The 22,162-nt window shown below is 41.4% G+C and overlaps 1 protein-coding gene across 6 annotated transcripts in view; it reads right to left on the bottom strand.

Annotated features, from left to right (window-relative positions):
* Positions 1 to 22,162, bottom strand: part of IARS1 (isoleucyl-tRNA synthetase 1) — a 113,545-nt gene that overhangs the window by 78,877 nt on the left and 12,506 nt on the right. For all 6 annotated transcript variants that reach the window (XR_009819782.1, XM_062008105.1, XM_062008104.1 and 3 more), the window contains 5 exons: positions 14,007 to 14,124; positions 11,393 to 11,540; positions 9,435 to 9,522; positions 3,478 to 3,538; positions 1,838 to 1,933 (listed from right to left, as the gene is read on the bottom strand). Coding sequence is in view for 5 of the 6 variants with exons in the window: in XM_062008105.1 (XP_061864089.1) it covers positions 1,838 to 1,933; positions 3,478 to 3,538; positions 9,435 to 9,522; positions 11,393 to 11,540; positions 14,007 to 14,124 (511 nt within the window). In the remaining variant the exon portion in view is untranslated. The remainder of the gene's footprint in view (positions 1 to 1,837; positions 1,934 to 3,477; positions 3,539 to 9,434; positions 9,523 to 11,392; positions 11,541 to 14,006; positions 14,125 to 22,162) is intronic.

Genomic DNA, 22,162 nt, shown 5'->3' with positions numbered 1-22,162 from the left:
CTTCAACACAACAATACAGGAAGCTGTAGAGAAGCCAATTAATTAAGAAGATATCCTGCCTACAACCATGAATTATTTCCCTTTTTTCATCCAAGCTTCTCTAACGCCCCCACCTGTAACGCTCAGTATTCAATACAAAGCCTGCGGTACAATGATGGATTCTTCAATCTAAACCAGAACCCTTTGTGAGCCTTCCTGAATAAGAATCATCAGTGGGCTGGCAAAACTGAACTGAATGTATCCTAAAAGAAAAAAAAAACAGCAGCACTGAGTGCAACATATACTATGCAATTTCCCTCTAAAGGTAGAGAAACCAGTTGACTCAGGGCTACGCATCAAGCATTGCACAGTGGAGCTGAGTGCAAAGTTCTGTTTGTGATGTTAGTGTACCTTTTCCTCACACAAATGTTCTATGGAGCTTTTCTTTGCAATGCATTTCACTGACTTGCCTTTAAAACTGGAAAAAAACCCCATTAACTGCTGACTTCCAAGGAGAGAAAGATGTGGGATTTTTTCTACCCTGTGTTCACACAAGTCTTCATGTGCTTATAACAAAAATCAGAGGGCAGATGATGTTGGCTCTGACTGGCCAGTCAGGCTTTCCACCAACTGAACTGTATTGTGCAAATACACAACAAAATAATGCAGCAGCCAAGAGGAAGTTTCTTCCAGAAACTTTCTTTACCCCACCTCCTACAGCAATGGCTCCTGAGCACAAATGAAGTCTGCACCCTCACCCTTCAGTCAAATCCTTGCAAGATCTAGCTACAGGAGAGTGTCTGAGGGGTAAGCAGTGTGACAGCCTTTAGATTTCTCAAGATATTCGACCAGCTTCAGACTCCTCAAGTCACTTAACCAGTCACCATGAGTTTCTTTAGTCACTGGTAACACCCAGCCCAGTCTAATTTCCTTTATTCACAGTTATATTAAGCTGGGACATCTTTTTAGATCAGTGCTCATCTTGACAAGGGAAAACCACCACAATGGATGGACCTTTCAGAAAAATGCAGAAAAGAGACAGAAAATGATGGGATATTTCACAGGAATACAAAGAGGCTTCTTACTAATGCCTACAGTTTCTGGAAATGATAATAGAGCTTGTGGTCCAGGGATTGCTAATTGCTAGGCATTGGCAGCTCTATTGCAACTGTTTTGAGGGTATCTTTGGATAATGGTTGAAGACAGGACACTACACAAAGAAGACAATGAGTCTAAACTAGTGCATTTAATTCATGTGTCTAAAAACTGAAATGATTAGACCCATGAAAAATTATCCCTCTTAACCTTCAGAAGAATAGACTGAGGGAAAGGACAATAAAAGACAAAAAAGAATGGAGTGCAACAAAATCCTTTCACACCCAGGGATAAAGTCCCAGTACAAAAGCAGTCAAAGCATTTTTTCAGTCTCTAAAAGCCCAATGACAAATGAAATTGAAACACTGGAGAGAGGCAGTATGCTGAGCAGAACTGCTGTTCCCATGCAGAATTATCACTTAGCAAAGCCAGCTTTGGCTACCAGTATCACCGATCGTTTCTTCCCAAAGCTGCAAATTTAGACCTTGAAAAAAGCTAAGATCAATGACAGTCAGGAGTTCCAGTGGTGAGTTCACTCCCCATTCCCCAACAACCAAATCAAGGCACATCTAAAACCTCCAGTCTAGCATATACAGTGCACTAGCCACTGCAAGAACTCATTAGAACACTCACATCTGTAAGCAGCAAATGGGAGGACTGTTTAATACCATAGTCACCCTGGCAGACAGCCCTTCGTGGCTGGAAAGCCAAGCAATGTGTGCTGGAACAATATTAACATGAGAGATCTGAGGTTCATACTCACAGCACCAAAATAGGGGGCCTGATGGACAACACCTGTGCCTTCCTCCTCCTTCACATAACTGTCTACCACCACGGTAAAGGCACCTTTAGCTTTGCACTGTAACACAAAAACATGTTGTTGGTATAGGTGTGTGGATATATATAAAAACAACTTCCAAAGAGAATTCTTAACAATATGGCAGTCACTGGCTACCTGCAAGAGTAAAGAACTGCATCAGAAATAAGTAATAGAGTAAAATATGACACTGCTAACATGAATTAATCATTTCCCACAGCTGAGATGCTCTGGCTGTATACTTTATTTGAACAGTGTCAAATGAGAATAAATCTAAGACCTCAGTCAACTACTCTTCAAGCCACAGATCTTGACACATTTCAGTGCTTAACAGACTACAAATTATACTCTCCTGTAAATTAGGATACATCCAAGAAAGCTGCAAGAATTCTACATACAGGCTTCTCCTTGCATCTATGTATGTCCAGTGGATCTTCTAATTTAAAAAAATAAGCTTGTTTTTATAGCCATAGAGCTTCTTCATTTCCTCCAGAGAATGGGGAGGTGATAAGTAACAAGTGAAATAAAAGTAAAGAAGAGATCTGACAATTTTCTGTGCACTTAATAGTAGATAATGGAAAATAAAGAGCTACTTTCCATTTCTTAATTTAAAAAAAATAGTTAAAAAGTACTGAAACATATTTGGTTCAGCTTTGAGTGCAAAATAGGTCTCGCTTGTTCTGAGAAGGGATATTTTGAGAGAAGACACTCATACTAAAGGAAAAAAAAAGGTAGATGCTCATCTGCTCCTTACAAGTCCAGCAGGACTCAAAAAAGTTTACCCACTCCAAACCTTTACACCTACACTCCCATTTTTCAGATCCAGTTATGTTCGACTTTCTTGTAGAGGTAACAGGTTCTGCTCCCTACGGAGGTTCTCTCACCTTTGCTGACTTCAGCACACGCTTCAGAACAGATGGCAGTCACAACCACCAAATCCCTTCCGTGAGTCACCAGCTGCCTGGCCAGCAGGACTCTAATCCACTTCAACTCTTGGAAAAATTTAATCCATTTTTAATCTTTTCTTTAATAGCTACATTCTCTGCCTCCTCTCTTACTGGTGCACGTTCTATTGTCATCTGTGGTGTTGTTAACTATGGTACATTTACACAGTGCTTCAAGGCTCCACAGGAGGACATCCACAAAAGCCATAGATCTCAGGAGTTATTTTAGAAAACGCTTTAACTCTTCAATGAAAAATACTACATGTCTGCAACTGTTATCTACAATCATTCTCCTGTGAGTACAAAATTTGGGGACTTGATAGGCAGATAACAGAAGTTCACCAGATGAAAAGCTGAAAGAATAATGCCCACTCATTGAAGTGCATTGGCAGTTTCTCAGCCACCTGAAATCAAACTAGTATTTATCACTGAATCCTTGCTCTGTGTGTATTTAATACTTTAGGGAAAAAAAATACAGGGGAAATAAGTCAGCTTTCTGTTTTTCAGCTTTTCACTACTTTAACACAACCTGGGACTTGTTCCTAGGACACAAGATTTTTGCAACACAAACAAAGAAAATTGAGAATGGTTGTTATTTTTGTCTTTTTACCCTGTATCAAACACCAAACTCATTCATCTTACCTGAATAAAATATTCAAAGAGGGGCTTATATTTCTTGCCTTTAAGAGTGATGCCAGGAAACCTGAGGAAGAGGATTTACATGAACACAGATTAACAACTTGAGAATTGCTTAGTCAGCTGGCAGGACTGCTATTTCCTCCCATTTCCTTTTACACCATCCCTAATGAAATTCAAACTCATAAGGTGAGAAAAGACAAAAACAAAAAAATAAAAGAAACCAAACAGTAGTATTTTCTCAATAGTTTGCTTCCCATCTCTATACCTCTTGAGCAATCTGGGCTTGGACAAAAAACATAGAACCATAGAATGGAAGGGACTGGAAAGGACCTCTAAATATCATGTAGTCCAAGCCCCCTGCTACAGCAGGTTCCCCTCGATCAGGGGCCACAGGAACGTGTCCAGGCAGGTTTGGAAGCCTCCAAAGAAGGAGCCTCCACACCATCCCTGGGCAGCCTGGGCCAGGGCTCCCTCACCTCAACAGTAAAAAAGTTTCTCCTCATGTTTCAAGCAGAACTTTGTGTTGCAGCTTATGTCCCTTAACCCTTGTCCTGTCCCAGGAGGCAACAGAAAAAAGTGCTGCCCCACCCTCTCCATAAACACCTTTTAGCCCCTGTGTAAATGAGATTCAAACCCTCAGTCCCCTCTTCTCCAGACTGAACAGCCCCAGGTCCCACAGCCTTTCCTCATAAGGAAGATGCTCCAGTCCCCTGATCATCTTGGTGTCCCTGCACTGGCCTCTCTCCAGCAGTTCCCTGTCCCTCTTGAGCTGGGGAGCCCAGAACTCCACAGGACTCCAGTTGAGGCCTCACCAGGGCAGAGTAGATGGGGAGCAGAACCTCTCTCGTCCTGCTGTCCACACTTGATGCCCCCAGGCTGCCATTGGCCTTGCCCACGAGGGCACGTTGCTGGCTCATGGTCAGTTTATTATCACCCAGCACTCCCAGGTCTCTCTCCTGGAGCTCCTCTCTGTTACCCCCAGCCTGTGCTGGTGCATGGGGTTGTTCCTCCCCAGGTGCAGGACTGCACCTCTTGAACCTCAGGAAGTTCCTCTCTGCCCAACTCTCAGTCTGTCCAGATATCACTGAATGGCAGCAGAGTCTCTGGTGAATCAGTCAGTCCTCTCAGTTTGGTGCCATCAACACAACACGTCTTGATGCATCTCTGCTAACAGTCAACAAGTTCACTTGTACCTGATGGTCTTGCAAGCAAGCAATCACTGTAAATTAATGTAGGAATTAAGCACTGCTAACAATCTCTTTCTGGGCAAGGCACTTTGCAGAAAACACAATTTCCAATTAATATCCATAACAACAAAGCCTATAGCTCAGCACACTCAGCACATCTAAATAAGCACCAATTCAAGCCACTTAAAAAGCCAGATGCACAGAAGACTGTGATACAGGGTATAGCAGCATTCAAAGCTTGGACATCTGATTCTTTATTCATCTAGGCATCCAAAGTCTCTGCAGGTATCTAAGAGAAAGGTCCACCACATACAGGACTGGCTGAGGAAACAACTGAGACTGACAAGAAATGCAAAACAAAGCCTGTAAATCTGTCTCTCTTCAGACTCTGACCATAGTTGACAGAAACAGTGATTAGGTTGGGATTCACTGCTCAGAATGCTCCTGCTAGTGCTTAAATTGCCCATTTCAGGAAAAAATCTAGTTAAAACACCATACCTAATAGATGGGCTAGCTCTCAATGTGTCACAGCTGTGGTCTTTCCCTATACTCTTCTTGACTCATATCTTCCAAAACAATGGTCAAACCATAAAACACTTGAGTACTCCAAAGTGGGAAACTCTTCAAAGCTGTTTCATAGCACAGAAAGGAACTCAAGTAGTATTGAATGTCAAGTTAAAGAGCACGACTCAGCTCTGCATCTACAATATCCACCATGGAAACAAGAGAGTCCTATTTTAAGCCACAGTTTCAGGGATAGTTTCTGTATTTTATATGACAAACAGCCTTAGGATGGTCTGAGGTGCTTAATCGGGATCAGATGAGAGAAAAAGCACCCCCGTGCTCAGCCACACAAATGTAGGAACACTCAGACACAGCAGCATTAGAACTGGCTTTAAAAAGAAAACACAACAGTGGTTAAATCCTATTTAACACAAGCCAGTAAAAGGGAAGGGTTGTGGCTCAACCTGATTTTTCTCTTTTGAATTCTGAAGTCTTTTGTTTATTTAAGTTCCGGATTCAAGATGAAAATTTATGCAGCGACCCAAAATTTATTGCAGTCACACCAAATTCACCTGAAGTCACCATAGTAATCAAAAGAGAGCAGAAATCTCTTCTTTGGATTTTCTAGAATCCAAAAGAGAGACAACAGTGGATATTAGTGTAGAGGAATGAAGTGTTTGATATGCAAGTAGACTGAAATGTAACAAAAAGAGAGGAAAATGCTCATCAATCCTTTCGCATCTCCAACAGCTAAATAAACAACAGGCTGCTCAATGGCTAAAAGTGGGGTCAGATACCAAGGCTATTTGTGTAAAGCAGACAGACTTATTCTGATAAAAATGGTAGCCACCACCTGACAAGTGAAACAAATAAGTACTCCTCTTTGCTCTCACACAGAAAGCTACTGTCCACCTCTGGCAGGAAAAGGGAGAAAAAAAGTCAGATTGGAGGGAGGCTGGAAAGCTGAGAGTATTCAGACAGTTCAGATCACCTTAGATACAGAAATTTTTCAATAAGATAATTCCTTGACCTCAGCCTGCCACCTGGTATACAACAAGTGTCATGATTGTCTCCCTCAAGAGCCTAACTGCCTGGGAACTTAACAGGGAGATAAAGAAAGAAGGAAGTTAAAAGAAGAAATGAGAAAGTTAATTTCCAACTTATATATAGGATGTAAATCTTTGAAAGATCCACTCAACTACCAGCTACCTCTTAATTGTCTCTCATTGCACATTTGAGAGAACTAATTTATTACATAACAGAAAAATCTGAGCATGATAAGAGTCTGCTTCAGAAGGCTGCACTACTACAGCTAGAAGAAAGAGATGCTGCTCTGCAAGGGGAACAAAAACTGCCAGCAGCCCTACGGGACAGAGAGGTTAAAGCAGAAAACAACCATCACCAAAGATTGAGGTGAGGGGCAAGTGGGATTAAAAATACAGCCAGCCAGGGACATAGGCAGTGACAACGGTCTTAGAGAACAGGTGCTTCGCAGTGCTGATGAAAACACCACATCAAAATAAGCCAAGACCTTCAGTGCATTCCTGGATACAGAATGTCTGCAACCACAACCAAATGACACTCGTGGTATTCTGGTAAAAGAATAATTGGGAATGAAGATACAATAGATCAACAAGTTTAATAGCTCTGCCTTGCTTAGTTGGGGGTTTTTTCAGTCTAAAGGAAATACATTACAAAACATTTAAGAATATGGAATAATTTGGAGAGAAGGCTTCATTTTGAAACACTCTGACAAGATTTCAAAAGCCTCTTCTATAGCAGGAACACTACACTTCAAGAGTGAGAGGCCAGTGGCATCCTGGGGGCATCAAGAGGAGTGTGGGCAGCAGGTCAAGGGAGGTTCTCCTCCAATACTCGGCCCTGGTGAGGCCTCATCTGGAGTCCTATGTCCAGTTCTGGGCTCCCCAGCTACAGAGGGACAGGGAAGTGCTGGAGAGAGGCCAGTGCAGGGACACCAAGATGATCATGGCACTGGGGCATCTTCCTTATGAGGAAAGGCTGCGGGAGCTGGGGCTGTTCAGTCTGGAGAAGAGGAGACTGAGGGGGGATCTCATTAACATTTATAAATATCTAAAGGGTGGGTGTCAGGAGGTTGGGGCAGCACTTTTTTCTATTGTAGCTCGCAACAGGACAAGGGGTGATGGGATGAAGCTGGAACACAAAAATTTCCATTTAAACATCAGGAAAATCTCTTTCAGTGCTGAAGTGAGGGAGCCCTGGCACAGGCTGCCCAGGGAGGGTGTGGAGGCTCCTTCCTTGGAGGGCTTCAAGACCCACCTGGACACGTTCCTGTGTGACCTGATCTAGGTGACACTGCTTCTGCAGGTGGATTGGACTGGATGATCTTTAAAGGTCCCTTCCAACCCCACCATTCTGTGATTCTGTGACTTTATGAAATGGATTACTAATGGACCTAAAAAGCAGACAGAGTAGTCAAACAACATGATTCAACTTCAAGTGATGGACCAGTTTCTAAAAAAAATGAAGTGCTAAGAAACATACAAAATGAATGGGTCATGTCACACCAAGCCAATCACTTCTTTTGAGGCAGACTGTTTAGCTTAGATAGCAAGGGAGCAGAAAGTTTTGAGTCCTAATGTTAGTAAGACTTTTGGCACTTTGACATATCGTTCTGACACACACAAAATATTTTATCTAGATGACTGGTACATTTACATGGACATAAACCACTTAAAGAAAAAAGGTTATTATTATCTCAATATCAGACTGAAAGAAAGGTTCCAGTGGTATCCTGGCAGAGACAATCACAATGCTTACACTATCCAATGGTTTTGCTGACATATCTAAATGGTGGTGTCAAGAGGTTGGGGCAGCACTTTTTTCTATAGTAGCCAGCAACAGGACAAGGGGTGATGGAAAGAAGCTGGAACACAAAAAGTTCCACTTAACTATAAGAAAAAACTGTTTCAGTGTTTCAGTGAAGGCGCCCTGGCCCAGGCTGCCCAGGGAGGGTGTGGAGGCTCCTTCCTTGGAGGGCTTCAAGACCCGTCTGGACACGTTCCTGTGCGACCTGATCTAGGTGGGAGCTGCTTCTGCAGGGGGGGTGGACTGAATGAGCTCTAAAGGTCCCTTCCAACCCTATTACTCCATGATTCTATGACTGGGAAGCGAGGAAAAAAATCTGGAAATCCAAAGTTCTGTCGGCCCTGAAGAGTAAGAACACTGGACATCAGCTTTATAAATTGAGTACCAGTTTGTTTTGGTACACAGTAAGTGATAGATGAAGAGGAATCATTTAGGGTGGGTGGGTGGGAATCAATGCATAATTACAAAATAAGAATTACACAGATGTCACACTACAAAGCATCAGAGTAAACATCTTAAGCAAACATCCCACCTCTATATTCTCCTAATGGCTACATTTAATTGTTCAGCTGGAAGACATATCTTCCTTGCTTAAAGTGCTTTTTAGATGTAAAGCTTCCAACTGCTTGTTAAAAAGAAAATAAAAACAAAAGTAATTAATGTCAGTAAAGAAGGGCTGTTACTCTCAAAACAAGTCCTAGCCTTTATTTGTTTTACTGTGGTTTAGTAGGGGGGGGGAGTGAGTTTGTTTATTTTTGTACTCACTGAAGGGCTGAATAAAGTGCAGCAAATAAATCTTGTGTATAAAACCTCTTGAAGGTAAAACAGAAGAAATATTTAAGAGAAGCCAAGCTACATATTCTGCCTATAAGAGCTGCAGAATTCAATGTCTGCATCCCTATCCAGCCTGACTTATTAAATAATAAGTACATTTTCTACTGAACCAAGATGAAGAAGCAGTCTTCACAAAACATCAGCTGCCACTAACTCCATCAGACTATCCTACAGAAGCAGTCTGTGCTTGCTTAAGACAATGAGTTTGCTTTTGCCCACGTGCCTTTAAATATTTACATGATGTTTAGAAAGCATTTGGCATTTGCACCATCTCAAGGGGGTTTTTAGGACTTTTATAAGTAGTACCTTTTTAAGGAAACACTCAGGAAATGGAAGAACTAAGGAAGGCTTGATTTTTTTCCCCACTGCAATATAAAGATGCAGTAAAACTTTTTACTCTATTTATATCTTCATGTAGAAACCAATTTGTTGTAGCAAATTTCCATCTCTTTCACAAGTTTTTGCAACACATACACTGGTGCAGGGAAATCCATCTTTAGATAACTGTAAAATCCTCCTTCAAACATTCAATTCCTGATCTATAAAAATACTGGGAGTTAAAGAGTGAGAAATAATTTAGGTACTTGCCTGTCAAGTATCTCATATTCACTGTCAGATTTGTACAGAGCTATCAGCCTGGATTCCATCAAAATGTAAATCTTTCCTGTGGCATTATCTAGAATATAAAACACAACAAAAAAGTTACACAAATCTCAGTTTAATACCCTCATTTGCACCATTACAAGACCTTTCCACTTATGCAAGATGGTACCATACAAGCTATAAAACTGCACAGAACAGTCCTGCTCATCAGCCACTAGTTTCCAGACACTTTCTCCCCATACAGCCACCTAATGGACACTTTCCAGTTAAGTTTAAAGAGGAACCACAAGATGAAACCCAGTCCACTGATTTCCAGGGTGGTTTTTTGCCTGAATGGCTGAAATACCCTACTTTATTATCAGTGTGCTAAAGAAAAGGAATTGAAAAGTTTCAGTATATGTAACTGAAACAGAGGGAAACAACTGGCAAATGGGCAACTGCTACATGAAATGGATGTCACTAAGCTGGCACTAGGGGTGGCGATCGCACTTGGCGCTGCCTTTCCCAGATGTGCTATCCCCATCCATTTTCAGCTTGGATTTCTTTTAAGGGAAATAAACACAAATTAGAAGAAATATTTCCTTCATAACATTTCCTTTTTTTTTACCTTCAAAAACCCTGATCTCAAGTTCAATGACAAATGTTAGGCAGGTTACTACCCTGCCAACTTAGCCAGGGTCATTATCCCACCAGCACACTGTAGGCCAAAAAACACCTCAACCTAAAAACTCAGCTTCTCAGGCAGGTGAAGCTGTTATTTCAGAAAGTAATCAGTAGCCCTTTTTGGGATGACCCAATTTATGTTAAAACTTTTGAAAATCAAAACATATTTAGTTGTCTCTGAAAATACGAAGTCAAATAGGTGGAGTTGTCTGTAAAGGTCTCTGCAGCTTCTCATTTATGCTGGAAGTGGAAATTATTCCTTGGGCATTATTTTACTCCAGATTAAAATGCCATCATTAACATGATGGCATTTTTTGCCCATCCACACTTCTTTTTTCCTTTAATGTAAACTGGAAAGGTGAGCAGTTTGGCAGAGCCTGGAAATAGCAATGCAAGAAGAACTTTCACCCAAATTCGTGACTACTGCTTTATCAGGGGGGGTTTTAAGAGCTTTGTTGATTAAGATATAAGACAATTGCCTTTCAAGGGTAAAATAAATCCTTTCCTAAGTGAAAAGCAGGGCACATCATAACATACTCCACTATCAACTGAAAAGAATGGAACTGCTAACCTTGGAAAACTACTTGAAGCAATAACAAGAAAAGAAAATAGAGAGCCTAAAAAATACAGGCTAAGTGGTGTGTTGCATACAATTCCTGAAGTGCTGGGTGCTCTCACCAAAGGCATAACCTTATAGTAAGTACAATTTGTTTAGCCAGACACTACCAACCAGTCCATGAGCAAGCCAAGGCACCTGGTCAAATGTACTATTACATTGGAAACCACAGACAAGGAAACCACCTTGCCTTACATTTGTACTAAAAAACACACTTCAGCCAGGTTGAGTAAGCACATCTCAGCTCTTTTAGGGGTCGATACCACAGAGATGTTCAGCTACTCCAACTTAGCTTTTATATACCAGTAACTTGTTTGTGAGTCTGAGCCCCAGGAAAGGAGGGAAGAAAAGGAGTGGGGACACTCAGCCACACTTCCCTGTCACTCAGTGTGCCTTGAGCAATACAGATAAAACATTTCTTCTTTACTTCATCTAACAGTATTTCCTAGGGAACAGCCCTCACAATGCACATAAAATAAAGAGCTCAGCAATCAGAAATCATGGGCCATGCTGGAAGTACAACTCATGCTTCCAAATAACACTGATCCAACTCTGACAAACTGCTATAAATGTAGATTTTGGATGAGAGGCTGTTTTATGCTACTTACATATTCTCAGGCACTTAATAAAGCAGTGGTCATTGTCACCTCCAGTTAACACTTGCCTCTCAGTTTTACATATTGCAGTTCTGGATTCACGCAGAGAGCCAAATTACTGGGCAAAGTCCAAGGTGTAGTGGTCCAAGCAACAAGAGAAACACTTGCATCTTCATCCAGTGGGAAGCTCACAATCACTGAGGGATCTTGAACATCCTTAAAAACAAGATAAAGCCAAAGTGTGTGTGGGGGGGAGGTTTATTGCATGTATTAGTGGAAAACACAAATCTAAGTAGTAACTAAAACTGTCATCCACCAAAACCTATCTTGCAATGTGCCTGGTTCATCACTGTAGTGGTAGAAGGTGAAGTGGCAGCATGAGAAAAGTTGGAAGGGAATACTAATCACAATGTTTCTCCATTATACCAGTGCAGACTGTCAGTTCAACAAGGCCACAAGGTTAAAAATTCAGATTAGCAGGAAGACTTTGGGAATCAGCTGCCAAAACACCAAAGAGCTGACTGCCAGTTCCCTCAGGTACCTCTTACAATCCCATTTGAGATGGATTATGAACATTTAAACTGTCAAGAAAACACACAGTTTCTCAGACACTGCCACACAAAACCTTTTCCTCTGGAGTCAGGGCATAGGAAGAACAGTCATCACTTAAAACAATGCCATCTTATTAAGAAGCTGTTATTAACAAGGGGGGGGAAAAGCTAAAAAGCTTGGGGTACTTCAAAACAAGGGTACATCGATATTGAAGAGGAATAAAAGAAAACATCCCAGGCAAGGAGGCCTTTCTGAACTGCTCTGTAAAACTTCACCCTCAAATGAGCCAAAAGAATCCCCTGAAGAGAATTTTTTTCTTTCAGACAAGTACAATCCTACTCAGCCATTTCACATATGAAAAGCAGAGAGGAAACTGCAAAGGTGAAATTTTCACTATTGATTTGAAATGCCAAACCAAAAAGAGTGTCAGGCACCCACAACACACAAATCCCCATCTCACATCCAGTGCAAGGCTCCTTGTTTTCTACGCAGCTTCACGGAAGAGTTAACAGCATCACGGGACAGGCAGCTATTTCTGTCAGAGCTAAGGGCTGCTCCAGAGGGAATTTTCTGTGAGCATCTGGTGCAGTCAACAGTGAAACACAAATATTATGTAACCATCAAACTACATTTGATCCCAAGCGAAGACTGAGCCATCACCACAGATCTGTGTCTACCAATTGTTGAGCACCCTGTGGGCTATTCGCTTCCTTTTCAGAAGCACTAAGTTGATCAGGTAGATAAAAACTGGCAAGCCATAAAAAAACCCCAATATCCCAGGCTCCAAGTAAGGCATTGTATCCTGTTTTGTAACAGCACTGCATCCTGTTTTATCTGTTCACAAAACTATCTGAAGACAATTTCTTCAGGTAAGTCTACTACAAGCTGCTGACAGAGTTTACTCAAGTATACCTTAGACACATAACACTAAAACTGCTTCTAGTGTCCTGTTCCTCATGATTTGTGTCCCAGTTCTCCCAGGATCGACACACAGAAGCCAAAGCCTGCCTTCCACAGTGAGAAAGGTAACAGCTATCTTACACCCATAAAATACTGCTCTTGCCAAGGATAAATCACATCAGCTTATGCACTCTCATATTTCAGTCTTCAAAGTGCCACCTCTAGCAGACAAAAAAGGTAATTCTTGCATGAAGTGGGCAGAGTAACAACCCCCTTCTCCACTCTGCACTGGCTCTAGAGTAAGAAATATCATCTAAATATTTCATTGATACTCAAGAGAAAAGCTTTGCTCTACAGAAAAGACACACAAGACAACCCCAAAAATAGTCTTTGCTCTAAAGAAAAATCATTAATCTGAGCCTACATGAAATGTCATTTACTAAGTACAAGCAAAGTCATGGTTTCAGTTGTCAGACAGTCACAAATATGAAGACATCTTTGTAGGTCTCACTTTCTTAAATCCCAAAGCTTTACTCTTGAGTGGAGGCCTGGGTGAGGGTTAGAAAGGATACAAAATCTCTGTCCACAAGCCAACGTGAAATTTGGACTATCAGGGCACAAGTTCTGCCTTTACATATATGAAAATAAGTGAGAAGCAAGTGAGAAGCTGCCCCTGCTATCGTCAGTGATTCATTTCTAAATGAACTGTTTATAAAACATAGTATGCCAGGCATTACATTAGGTAAAATGTTAGTGATTCTTAGAAGAGCTATTATCCTACTGCTCTGCAAGTAAATACAATTTGACAATTCTTATTAATCCCCTCACAGAACGCTTCACCACTGCCAAGGACCTTTTCTGATCTGCAGAGACAGGGTCAGCTGCAGCTCTCCTCTACGTATTTACCTTAAAACCTCAGCACATTGCAACACTCACCTTGAAGGCCCAGAGAGGAAGTGAGAGCAATTTAGCAGAAGTATGAACTTTATATAACTATAAGTAGCAACCAAGATGAACAGGAAGAAAGCTGAGAGCAAGTGATCCAAACAAATACAGCAAATTGCAATAAAATATCAGCCATTTACCTAAATGTTTACCATCAATTTGGAGTGCAAGAACATGCTTATGAACCATCAAGCACTGTACCACAATACTGAAGCTTTCCCAATCCAAACTGAAGACAACAGAAATCTGACTGTAACATCTAACATACACATAACACTGACTCACCTTGTAATTCTGATGAGACTCAAAGTTGGACAGTGGAGTGTTGCATGCAGTTGAAAAAGGCATAACCTTAACCCCTCTGTACACCAGTCCTTTGTCATAGAGCTGCTTGAAAACCCACCTGGAAGTAAACAAAGAACATGGAACAGCACTTGGCATTTCAAATTCAGTAAATCAACTGCTAAATGGGGTCCTGCTCTAGCTGGAGTGCCAGTCTGAATGTCACCTTTTTGAAACAATCAATAATCAACTAAAGACAGTATTTGCAAGTCAAAAGGAAAGAGAAATTGATTGCAACTGTGCTTCTCCTTGATTTTTAGCTTTAGCTGATTCTATCAGCTTGGTTTTCCACGCACTGACCACACAGCACATAGAAATGTGAACTATTCCCAAGGCTGAAGTCAGTCACAACTTAGTGAGAAGACCTGTAGTGACACAGCAGCTCACTTATCTCATGATCATAAGCACCTACTATAGAAACCAGTGCTACAGAGATGCAGGTTAAATACCTGCAACCCATTCCCAAGTACATCCTGGCACTTTGAAGAGCATTTTTCACAGGAGGGCACAGCTAGCTATGCCAAGTAATGAACTCAGTTTGATGGTCCCACAATGTATATTAATGTTCTCCTTTATTAGCTGTTTCACTCTGGACTTGGCTCCTGTCCCAGATAACAGTCTCACATGAAGGTTTAACTGTGTTTATGTACAGCCCACAGCACATTTGAATCTTTACATCTTGTTGAAATAACAAAGACTGGACACAATGACAAATTGAGTCAATGCTCAAGATGAATGGAAGCTGAAGGAGAAATGCACTTCACAGAGCTACTCATCAAGTGTCCATGAGACAGACAAAACTCTACATTTCTCTGTACCTGAGCACTGGAGGGTTACTAAAGGACCATCATGCAGGGCTGGCTTAAAAGCAAAGGGCCAGCCTCAACCATGCCAAATTCAACTGAAGGACTTCTGCAGGTTCTGGTCATTTCAGATTCAACATACAAATTGTTAAACACTGCTGACTTTAAACCAAGCTATGTTTTCAAAGCATCCTGATCACTTTTCTGGGACTCTTTCCAGATAAAGGGCTCATTGCTAAGCAACCAAGCCCATCCTGGCAAGCAGCATTTTTTCTGCAGGCTGTCATTTTGTGCTGAGAATCTGGACCTGTATTTAAGTCCACATCTTGCCTTCTATGTTTGAAATCACAATCTTCAACACAAAACTCGAGTAGGCTACTGTGTTCATTTCCTTCTGCAGTCCAAAACAGGAACATCAAAAGGTATGCACTGGCCTGCTGACATGGAAGTCATACAGCATCTTAATCAGAATAATTATTACCTTGTAAATTAGCTGAAGAAAATACAGACTGGCACATGGAGAAGACATGCAGTCCACTCAGATTCATCCATGGACCTCTAGTACAAGTCCAAACTTCCCTGTGAGTAGTCACCAACAGCAGAAAAATTAAATAATCTGAACCATAAGATGGGTAAAGCCTAAGAGACCCTCAACAACATCAATTTCTGCCACAGAGGAGCCAAACCCTGTGCACTCTAACAAAGGTGCCTTACCTTACACATACAACCCAAAAGTAGCCTTGTTAAAGTAATAAATGCCACTCACAGGCAAACTGTGCCTGCCTGACCCCTAAAACCAATCTGAGACCTTGTAGTGAGTGCACCTGTTTTACCACAGGGATTGTGTTGACTTAAACTTGCACACATCAGTCTTCTATAAAAAAGATTCACAAATGAAGCTTCATCAGTTTTCAGTATATCCACTTGAGATGGTTCACTGCAGAAGTTTTCCTGCAAGTTAAAAATGTATGCTTACCATCTTAGAGCATAATTAATGCTGCCTGTGACAAGTGACAGCATTCATACTGAAAATGTTCCCTTTGCCTTTCAAAAACAGCTAAAATATCTACTGAAAAAAAGCTGCACTTTATCTGTGCTTTCTAAAGAACACTGCCTACTAACAGCACAGGAGAAAACTACTCGGAGAAACACTGAATATTTAATTCAGACGTAAATATAACTGTAAACTCGGGAAGCTGTTCAGGGAAGGTGAACACTAGATGGAGCAGCAGTTGAAACACAAGCCAGCGTCTCCCTCTCGAGGCCATTCTGCCCTATTGCAAACCAAGTGCTCCTCGGTTGTTCCACCGCTGAGCCAAAACGTGGGGCTTTGCAACCACATCGTTCTTCAGAGCTCTCATTACGCCTCATAACGACCAGTCACTTGTAGCTTACCATAAGCTCTCCTCTCAGACAATCGTTCCCATATAATAAGCAGAATTATGATTGAGTCAAGTCTGATGCTCGATGCAATAGGCCCCATCATTGCTACAAACATGCTGCTCTTTGATCTTAAAGAACACATAATTGGTTTCCTTAACAAAACAAGCTTCTGAGAACAGGTTTTGTGTGACCCTCAGGAGCAAAAAAGAGATGACTCCTAAAGAGAATTCTGCCAGCAACACTACCCACCTCAAACAAAGCAGCTGCTAAAGCTGAATCTAGTTCTAACAGCTTAAAAACTCAACACATGATATTTGACACAACAACCACAGAGCTCCTTTCCCCTGACAAACCAAAACCATTTACTCACAGAAGTTAGAAACCAAACCCTGCTCCTCCAATTCAGCTACATTTCTCCTCAGCCTCCTGGCTGTGAGCAGCACACACTTAGACACCCCTATACTGATGGAAACTTAGGTTAGGGAAAAGGTGAACTCAAGATGCTTATGTCAGCTACTTGTTAACACAGAATCTGGTCCCTAAAGATACAAGGCATCTTTAATTTCTAAAAGGCATGACACAAACTGAAAACAATGTGTTGCTCCCAAAGCATCACCAGGCAATGGTACAACTGGTTCAAGCCCAGTCAGTAGCTAAGGCTGAGCTCCACATCATAGGTATCATTCCCAAGAAATTAGAACTTGGCAACAATACTGTTGTTCCAAGTTACAAATTCACTGTGCAAATGTGACACAGATATAATAAAGCCCCTACAAATAGAGATTGTGCTTTCAATCAGTGCAATACCCCAAACACCTTTGGCGTCCCACACAAAGTCCAACGTTCCACAGTATCTTCCAGCAGATGCCAAAGCGAGCTGCCTCCTTCAGACACTTACATCCTCTTCACATCAAAAACAAGGGTTTCATCTCACAGCTTCTCAACTTTGTAACACTATTCCTTTGGGGTATCAAGGGATTTCAAGTGATCAAGTGGTTCTGTTTGCAAAGACTCAGGATCTAAAGGTTTTCCAAGGGTTTGAAAACTTCTAGCTTTCCAGAAAATGAAAGCACTCATCACTAACACTGAGAAGTTATTTCCAAACTCCCAGAAAGTCTTTCTCCCCACCTTTTTTTTCCTTTTTAAAAGAAAAATACACAGGAATCGTAAACTCAGTTACCAACACAGACTTAAGGTGGCCAAAACACGTTAACAGCAGGATCTGGAAGGAAATTAATTCAACATATCCACAGTAATACTACTGTGAATATAATAAACAAACAAAATCATTGCTGTGTGAGCTGGCATCAGTCCATGTCAAGGTAAAGAGACAATTTCATAGACTTAGAAAAAATTCATTAAACAATAAAAATCAGCCACTGCACTATGCAAGAAGCCCTGTCATCTCCAGAGTTAGCAAGCAAACTGCATCCAAACAGCACCATGAGCAGCAGAGACTCTGAGGAAAAGGTTCTCCTGTGACTCAGGAGCAACACTTGATTGACAAGATCAAACCAAAGAGACAGCAACGATGAAAACCAGTGGTATGAGGATAAAAAGCCAGAAAGAAGTATTCAAACAGCACTGGACACGAGTCAACATAAGCACGTGTTTATACTTGACTCATATGCTAAGAGAAACATTAAGTCCAATTATATAGACAGCCTGTCTTTAAAGAGCACCCTTGAAAAACACCTTCTGAAGAAAGGCAGCAAAATCATTTTTTCTGGGGCCTGGGAATCCTAAGTACAGAAGTTGTCAAGTCTTACATTCAGCTATGAGTGAGAGCTTTAAAATCCCAGCAGATATATATTCTTGTGCTCAATGTCTACTCTCCAAGCTGTAATCCCTGGATAAGTGTGTTGAATGATTCTGTCCAAAATATCTGTACAACAAAACCCACAATATCTAAAACTGATTGCTAGACTTATCCTAAACACCCTCCAACTAAGCAGGAGCTCAGAGTATTCCTCCTTCAAACTACAGGTAAGGAGATAAAACAAGGACTGGAATGGCAAGAAGACAACAAGGAGACCAGACTACTAAATGCACTAAAGAAACACAAGGGTGAGAAAAAAATGCAGCTAACTACTAGAAAAATGGACAATACAGAATTCTTATGAACAGGATCTCTCTGGAGAGCCATTAAAGAGTCATGCAATACCAAAAATGTAATCAAAGGACACGGCTACCAAGTCAAAGGACTCAACCTGTCAAGGAAATATAGAGAAGTTCCCACTTAAAAACAATCCTAAAAGGAAAACTGAAGTTGGAATCACTGAGGTGGGTGCAGGGGAAGGAAGGTAGAAATGGCCAAAGGGCCCCATCACCAAAGGGAGATCCAGACTGCATTTCATGACATCACACAAACACTGAATGGTGGGGTTGGATGGGACCTTTAGAGATCATCCAGCCCAATCCCCTGCCAAAGTAGGTCCCACCTAGATCAGGTCACACAGGAATGTGTCCAGGTGAGTTTTGAAAACCTTCTGAGAAGGAGTCTGCACACCCTCCCCGGGCAGCCTGGGCCAGGGTTCACCTCACACTGAAAGAGTTTTTCCACAGTAAACACAGGCTTCTCAGGGTACAGCCATTATCTATATACAAATACATATACAAATATGTAGAGTATCAATATTCCACCATAAGTAGCAAAGTTTTTCTTCTCCACACTCCCTTGCCCTAGGCACTATCTAATGTTATCACAAACAGGCTCAAGATTCACCTTCTTAAGGTACAGAGGCAGCCAAGAAGTGTGTCTGCCACTTGTGGTTTCACACCATACAAGCCTCTAAAAACCACACACAGAACTTCAGATCCTTTTAAAAACTGAATTATGTTCATAATGCAAATGCTAAGTTTGGTCACTAGATGGTAACAGAAACTAATCCTACAGCTATGCAAAGGAGAAAATGCAAACCCCTAGTCATCTGCCCCAGCAGGATGCCAGAGCTCTGACCGCAGAGCTATTCCTCTCCTCCTCTCAACACTTGGCAGGCTGTTTCCTCAGTGGGCAGGAAGAACTGTTCTTGAGTTGCAAACTCTCAGCCAGCCCAAGAGCTGTACAACGAGCCAGAAGTGGAGATAACTTAGTAGGCATGGTTGGGTGTTTTTTCCCCAACAAAAAAAGCTCATATGTTTATTTCAGATCAACCTTAGATTAGCAACACGTTACAGATCATAAACTGCTCTCAATTTCACTGTATCTGTCTCAAGAGCTGATAAGCTAGAGCATGTTACATGTTTGCTTGAGAACACCATTCTCATTGTACTGTTTTCAGCAAATGACTCATTTTTATCCTGAGATTCAAGCTAGCTGCAGGATGGGTGTACAAGTTCTAGGGAATTAGAGCTTGAAAGTTCTATTTAAGCTATTTAAGACATGAAGAGCTGACTACACCTTCCCATCAGAAATCACTGCAGTATCACTTCTTATTGACAACAACCTTCAATGTTTCCCTGAAAAATGCTGCTAGAATGCCACAACTTTATCACTGGATGAAGTTCTGTTCTAAGTGAAAATTTTAGCAGGCTGAAAATTCCTTCTACTCTGTCAGCCACCATATGGTATAGAACCAAAATACTCCCAAGGCAGACACTTCCAACAAATCCATTACAAAACAGGAAAAAGAATGCTCTCTAGCATCCTGAGCTCATACAGGAGCTCTACAAACAAAGATAATATTAACTAAATATATGTTTGGTGTCCAAGTCCTAAAATTACTTCAAGTTTAAGAAACTTGGATAAAACCAGCCCCCAGTGTAAACAGCATGTATCAGAAGAATGACACTGAGCCCAACATAAACACCATGGATGAAAACATCACATGGCACAGTAAGCTAGAAATTCCAGTTGATTCCACTCCAGAAGTGCCTCAGGTAGACCTAGAGACAGAAAAAATCCACCAACACCAAAACCACACAACAAATCTAAACAGTTAACTGATTAAAAGACTAAAGATAAAATCCTTACCATATTTTTACCACAAAATCCATTGTTGCCATGCTCATTGTTAGTACCAATGTCAGTATCACTTACTATCAGTGTCAGTTCTCTCAGCCTAAGAGCAGCATTCCACAACACAAAGAAAACAAAACACACACAAGAAAACGATAAAACCACTTGACAGACTAACATGGTCACTTAGTTAGAGTCAATGCAAAATTCATCTGCAGTTTCTCTCCTGTATTTGGCTGCACATTAAAGCTTTCCTCTTGGTTTTTATCATTTAGAAAGAAACTCAAACAAATCAGATCAATATTAGAGAAGCACATCAGAAGCTCCCATCCAAGTGCTGACTGCTAATGGACATAAAATGTAACTTCAGTATCAGAGATGCTCAGTGGGATAATTGCCTAGGTAACAAGCTGACTTTTTATATAGATACACCTAGTTATCATGTATTATTAGATCAATATGATATATTTCATACTATATCCTGTCTAAAGCACTACTGTAATAACAGTTTTTTGGGCACCCCAGCTCCAGAGGAACAGGGAATTGCTGGAGAGAGGCCAGTGCAGGGACACCAAGATGCTGAGGGGACAGGAGCATCTTCCTTCTGAGGAAAGGCTGTGGGACCTGGGGCTGTTCAGTCTGGAGGAGACTGAGGGGGGAGCTCATTAATATTTACAAATATCTAAATGGTGGGTGTCAGGAGGTTGGGACAGCACTTTTTTTTCCTGTTGTACCCAGTGACAGAACAAGGAGTGATGGGATGAAGCTGGAACACAAAAAGTTCCATTTAAACATAAGGAAAAACTGTTTCAGTGTTTCAGTGAGGGAGCCCTGGCACAGGCTGCCCAGGGAGGGTGTGGAGGCTCCTTCATGGGAGGTCTTCAAAACTCACCTGGACAGTTCCTGTGTGACCTGGTCCAAGTGGGACCTGCTTTGGCAGGGGGGTTGGACTGGATGATCCCTAAAGGTCCCTTCCAACCCCACCATTCTATGATTCTAACAGTTACAGTGCTCTTTTTAAGCATTATGTCCCTGGGCCTTCAAAGAGGCATCCTACCTTCCTTTCCCTCCCCCTCCTCCATCCACCCTACACCAACACCAGTGGTCCCACCTCTCCTACCAGAGAGCAAACCGGCAACAGCCTCAGAACTTGTCCCTCCAAGACTTAGGAGATTTTCCAGAAAATCCAATGTTTAAAATCAGACTTGAATAGTGTGATGAAATACCATTTTTTACAGTGAAATATAACAGTATCAGAACACAGGAAAGTATAAAATTAAGAAGGTATCTGCCTATACATTTCCTGAAATCTCATACCAGAGAGTTTCAGCTCCTAGGTTTGTATTTGACAGTCTGTATGTAAAGCAAGCATTAGAGGAGGCAACTTCTTCAAGCTAAGTGAAAAAACAGAAATTGTCTTTCAAAGAGGAGGAAAAAAACCACGCCACAAAAAAGGCTGTTGAGAGAAACCCTGCAGCTAGTTCAAGTCATTTTCCCTCCCAAATAGTCCTTGGAAGACGCTAGTTAAGCATCAGGTGCAGTTAAGTATTCTTGTAACTTGGAAAAGGAAAGGTTTTCGTCAGTCTGTGCTTTATCATTATGTAGAGGTAGATAAACATCTACTCCCTTCCCACCATCTTCTCAATGCCTGTTGAAAGCTCACTGACACTTCAGCCCTCTACACCAGCTTCAGAAACATTTAGAAGTTCTGGCAATCTTCTATCACTGCACATAACTAACCATACAATTAAAGGTGATTACTAAAATGATATGAAAGAACATCATTACCACTTTAATATGCATATCATTTGCTTCTCGGTGGCTTTTTGTCAGCATATACTCTGCTCAAGCTCTCCCTGCAATTCACCTGGTAATTCTGTCACCTAAAGGACTGAACGTGGCCGTTTCTTCACCATGTCAGGTCAGTTTGATGATCCTTACCCTCTAAGGTCACC

Source organism: Colius striatus, chromosome 15, assembly GCF_028858725.1.
Source record: "Colius striatus isolate bColStr4 chromosome 15, bColStr4.1.hap1, whole genome shotgun sequence".
Classification (NCBI taxonomy): Eukaryota; Metazoa; Chordata; class Aves; order Coliiformes; family Coliidae; genus Colius; species Colius striatus.
The sequence above is the reverse complement of the archived record's forward strand: the minus strand, read 5'-3'. Positions and strand labels throughout refer to the sequence as shown.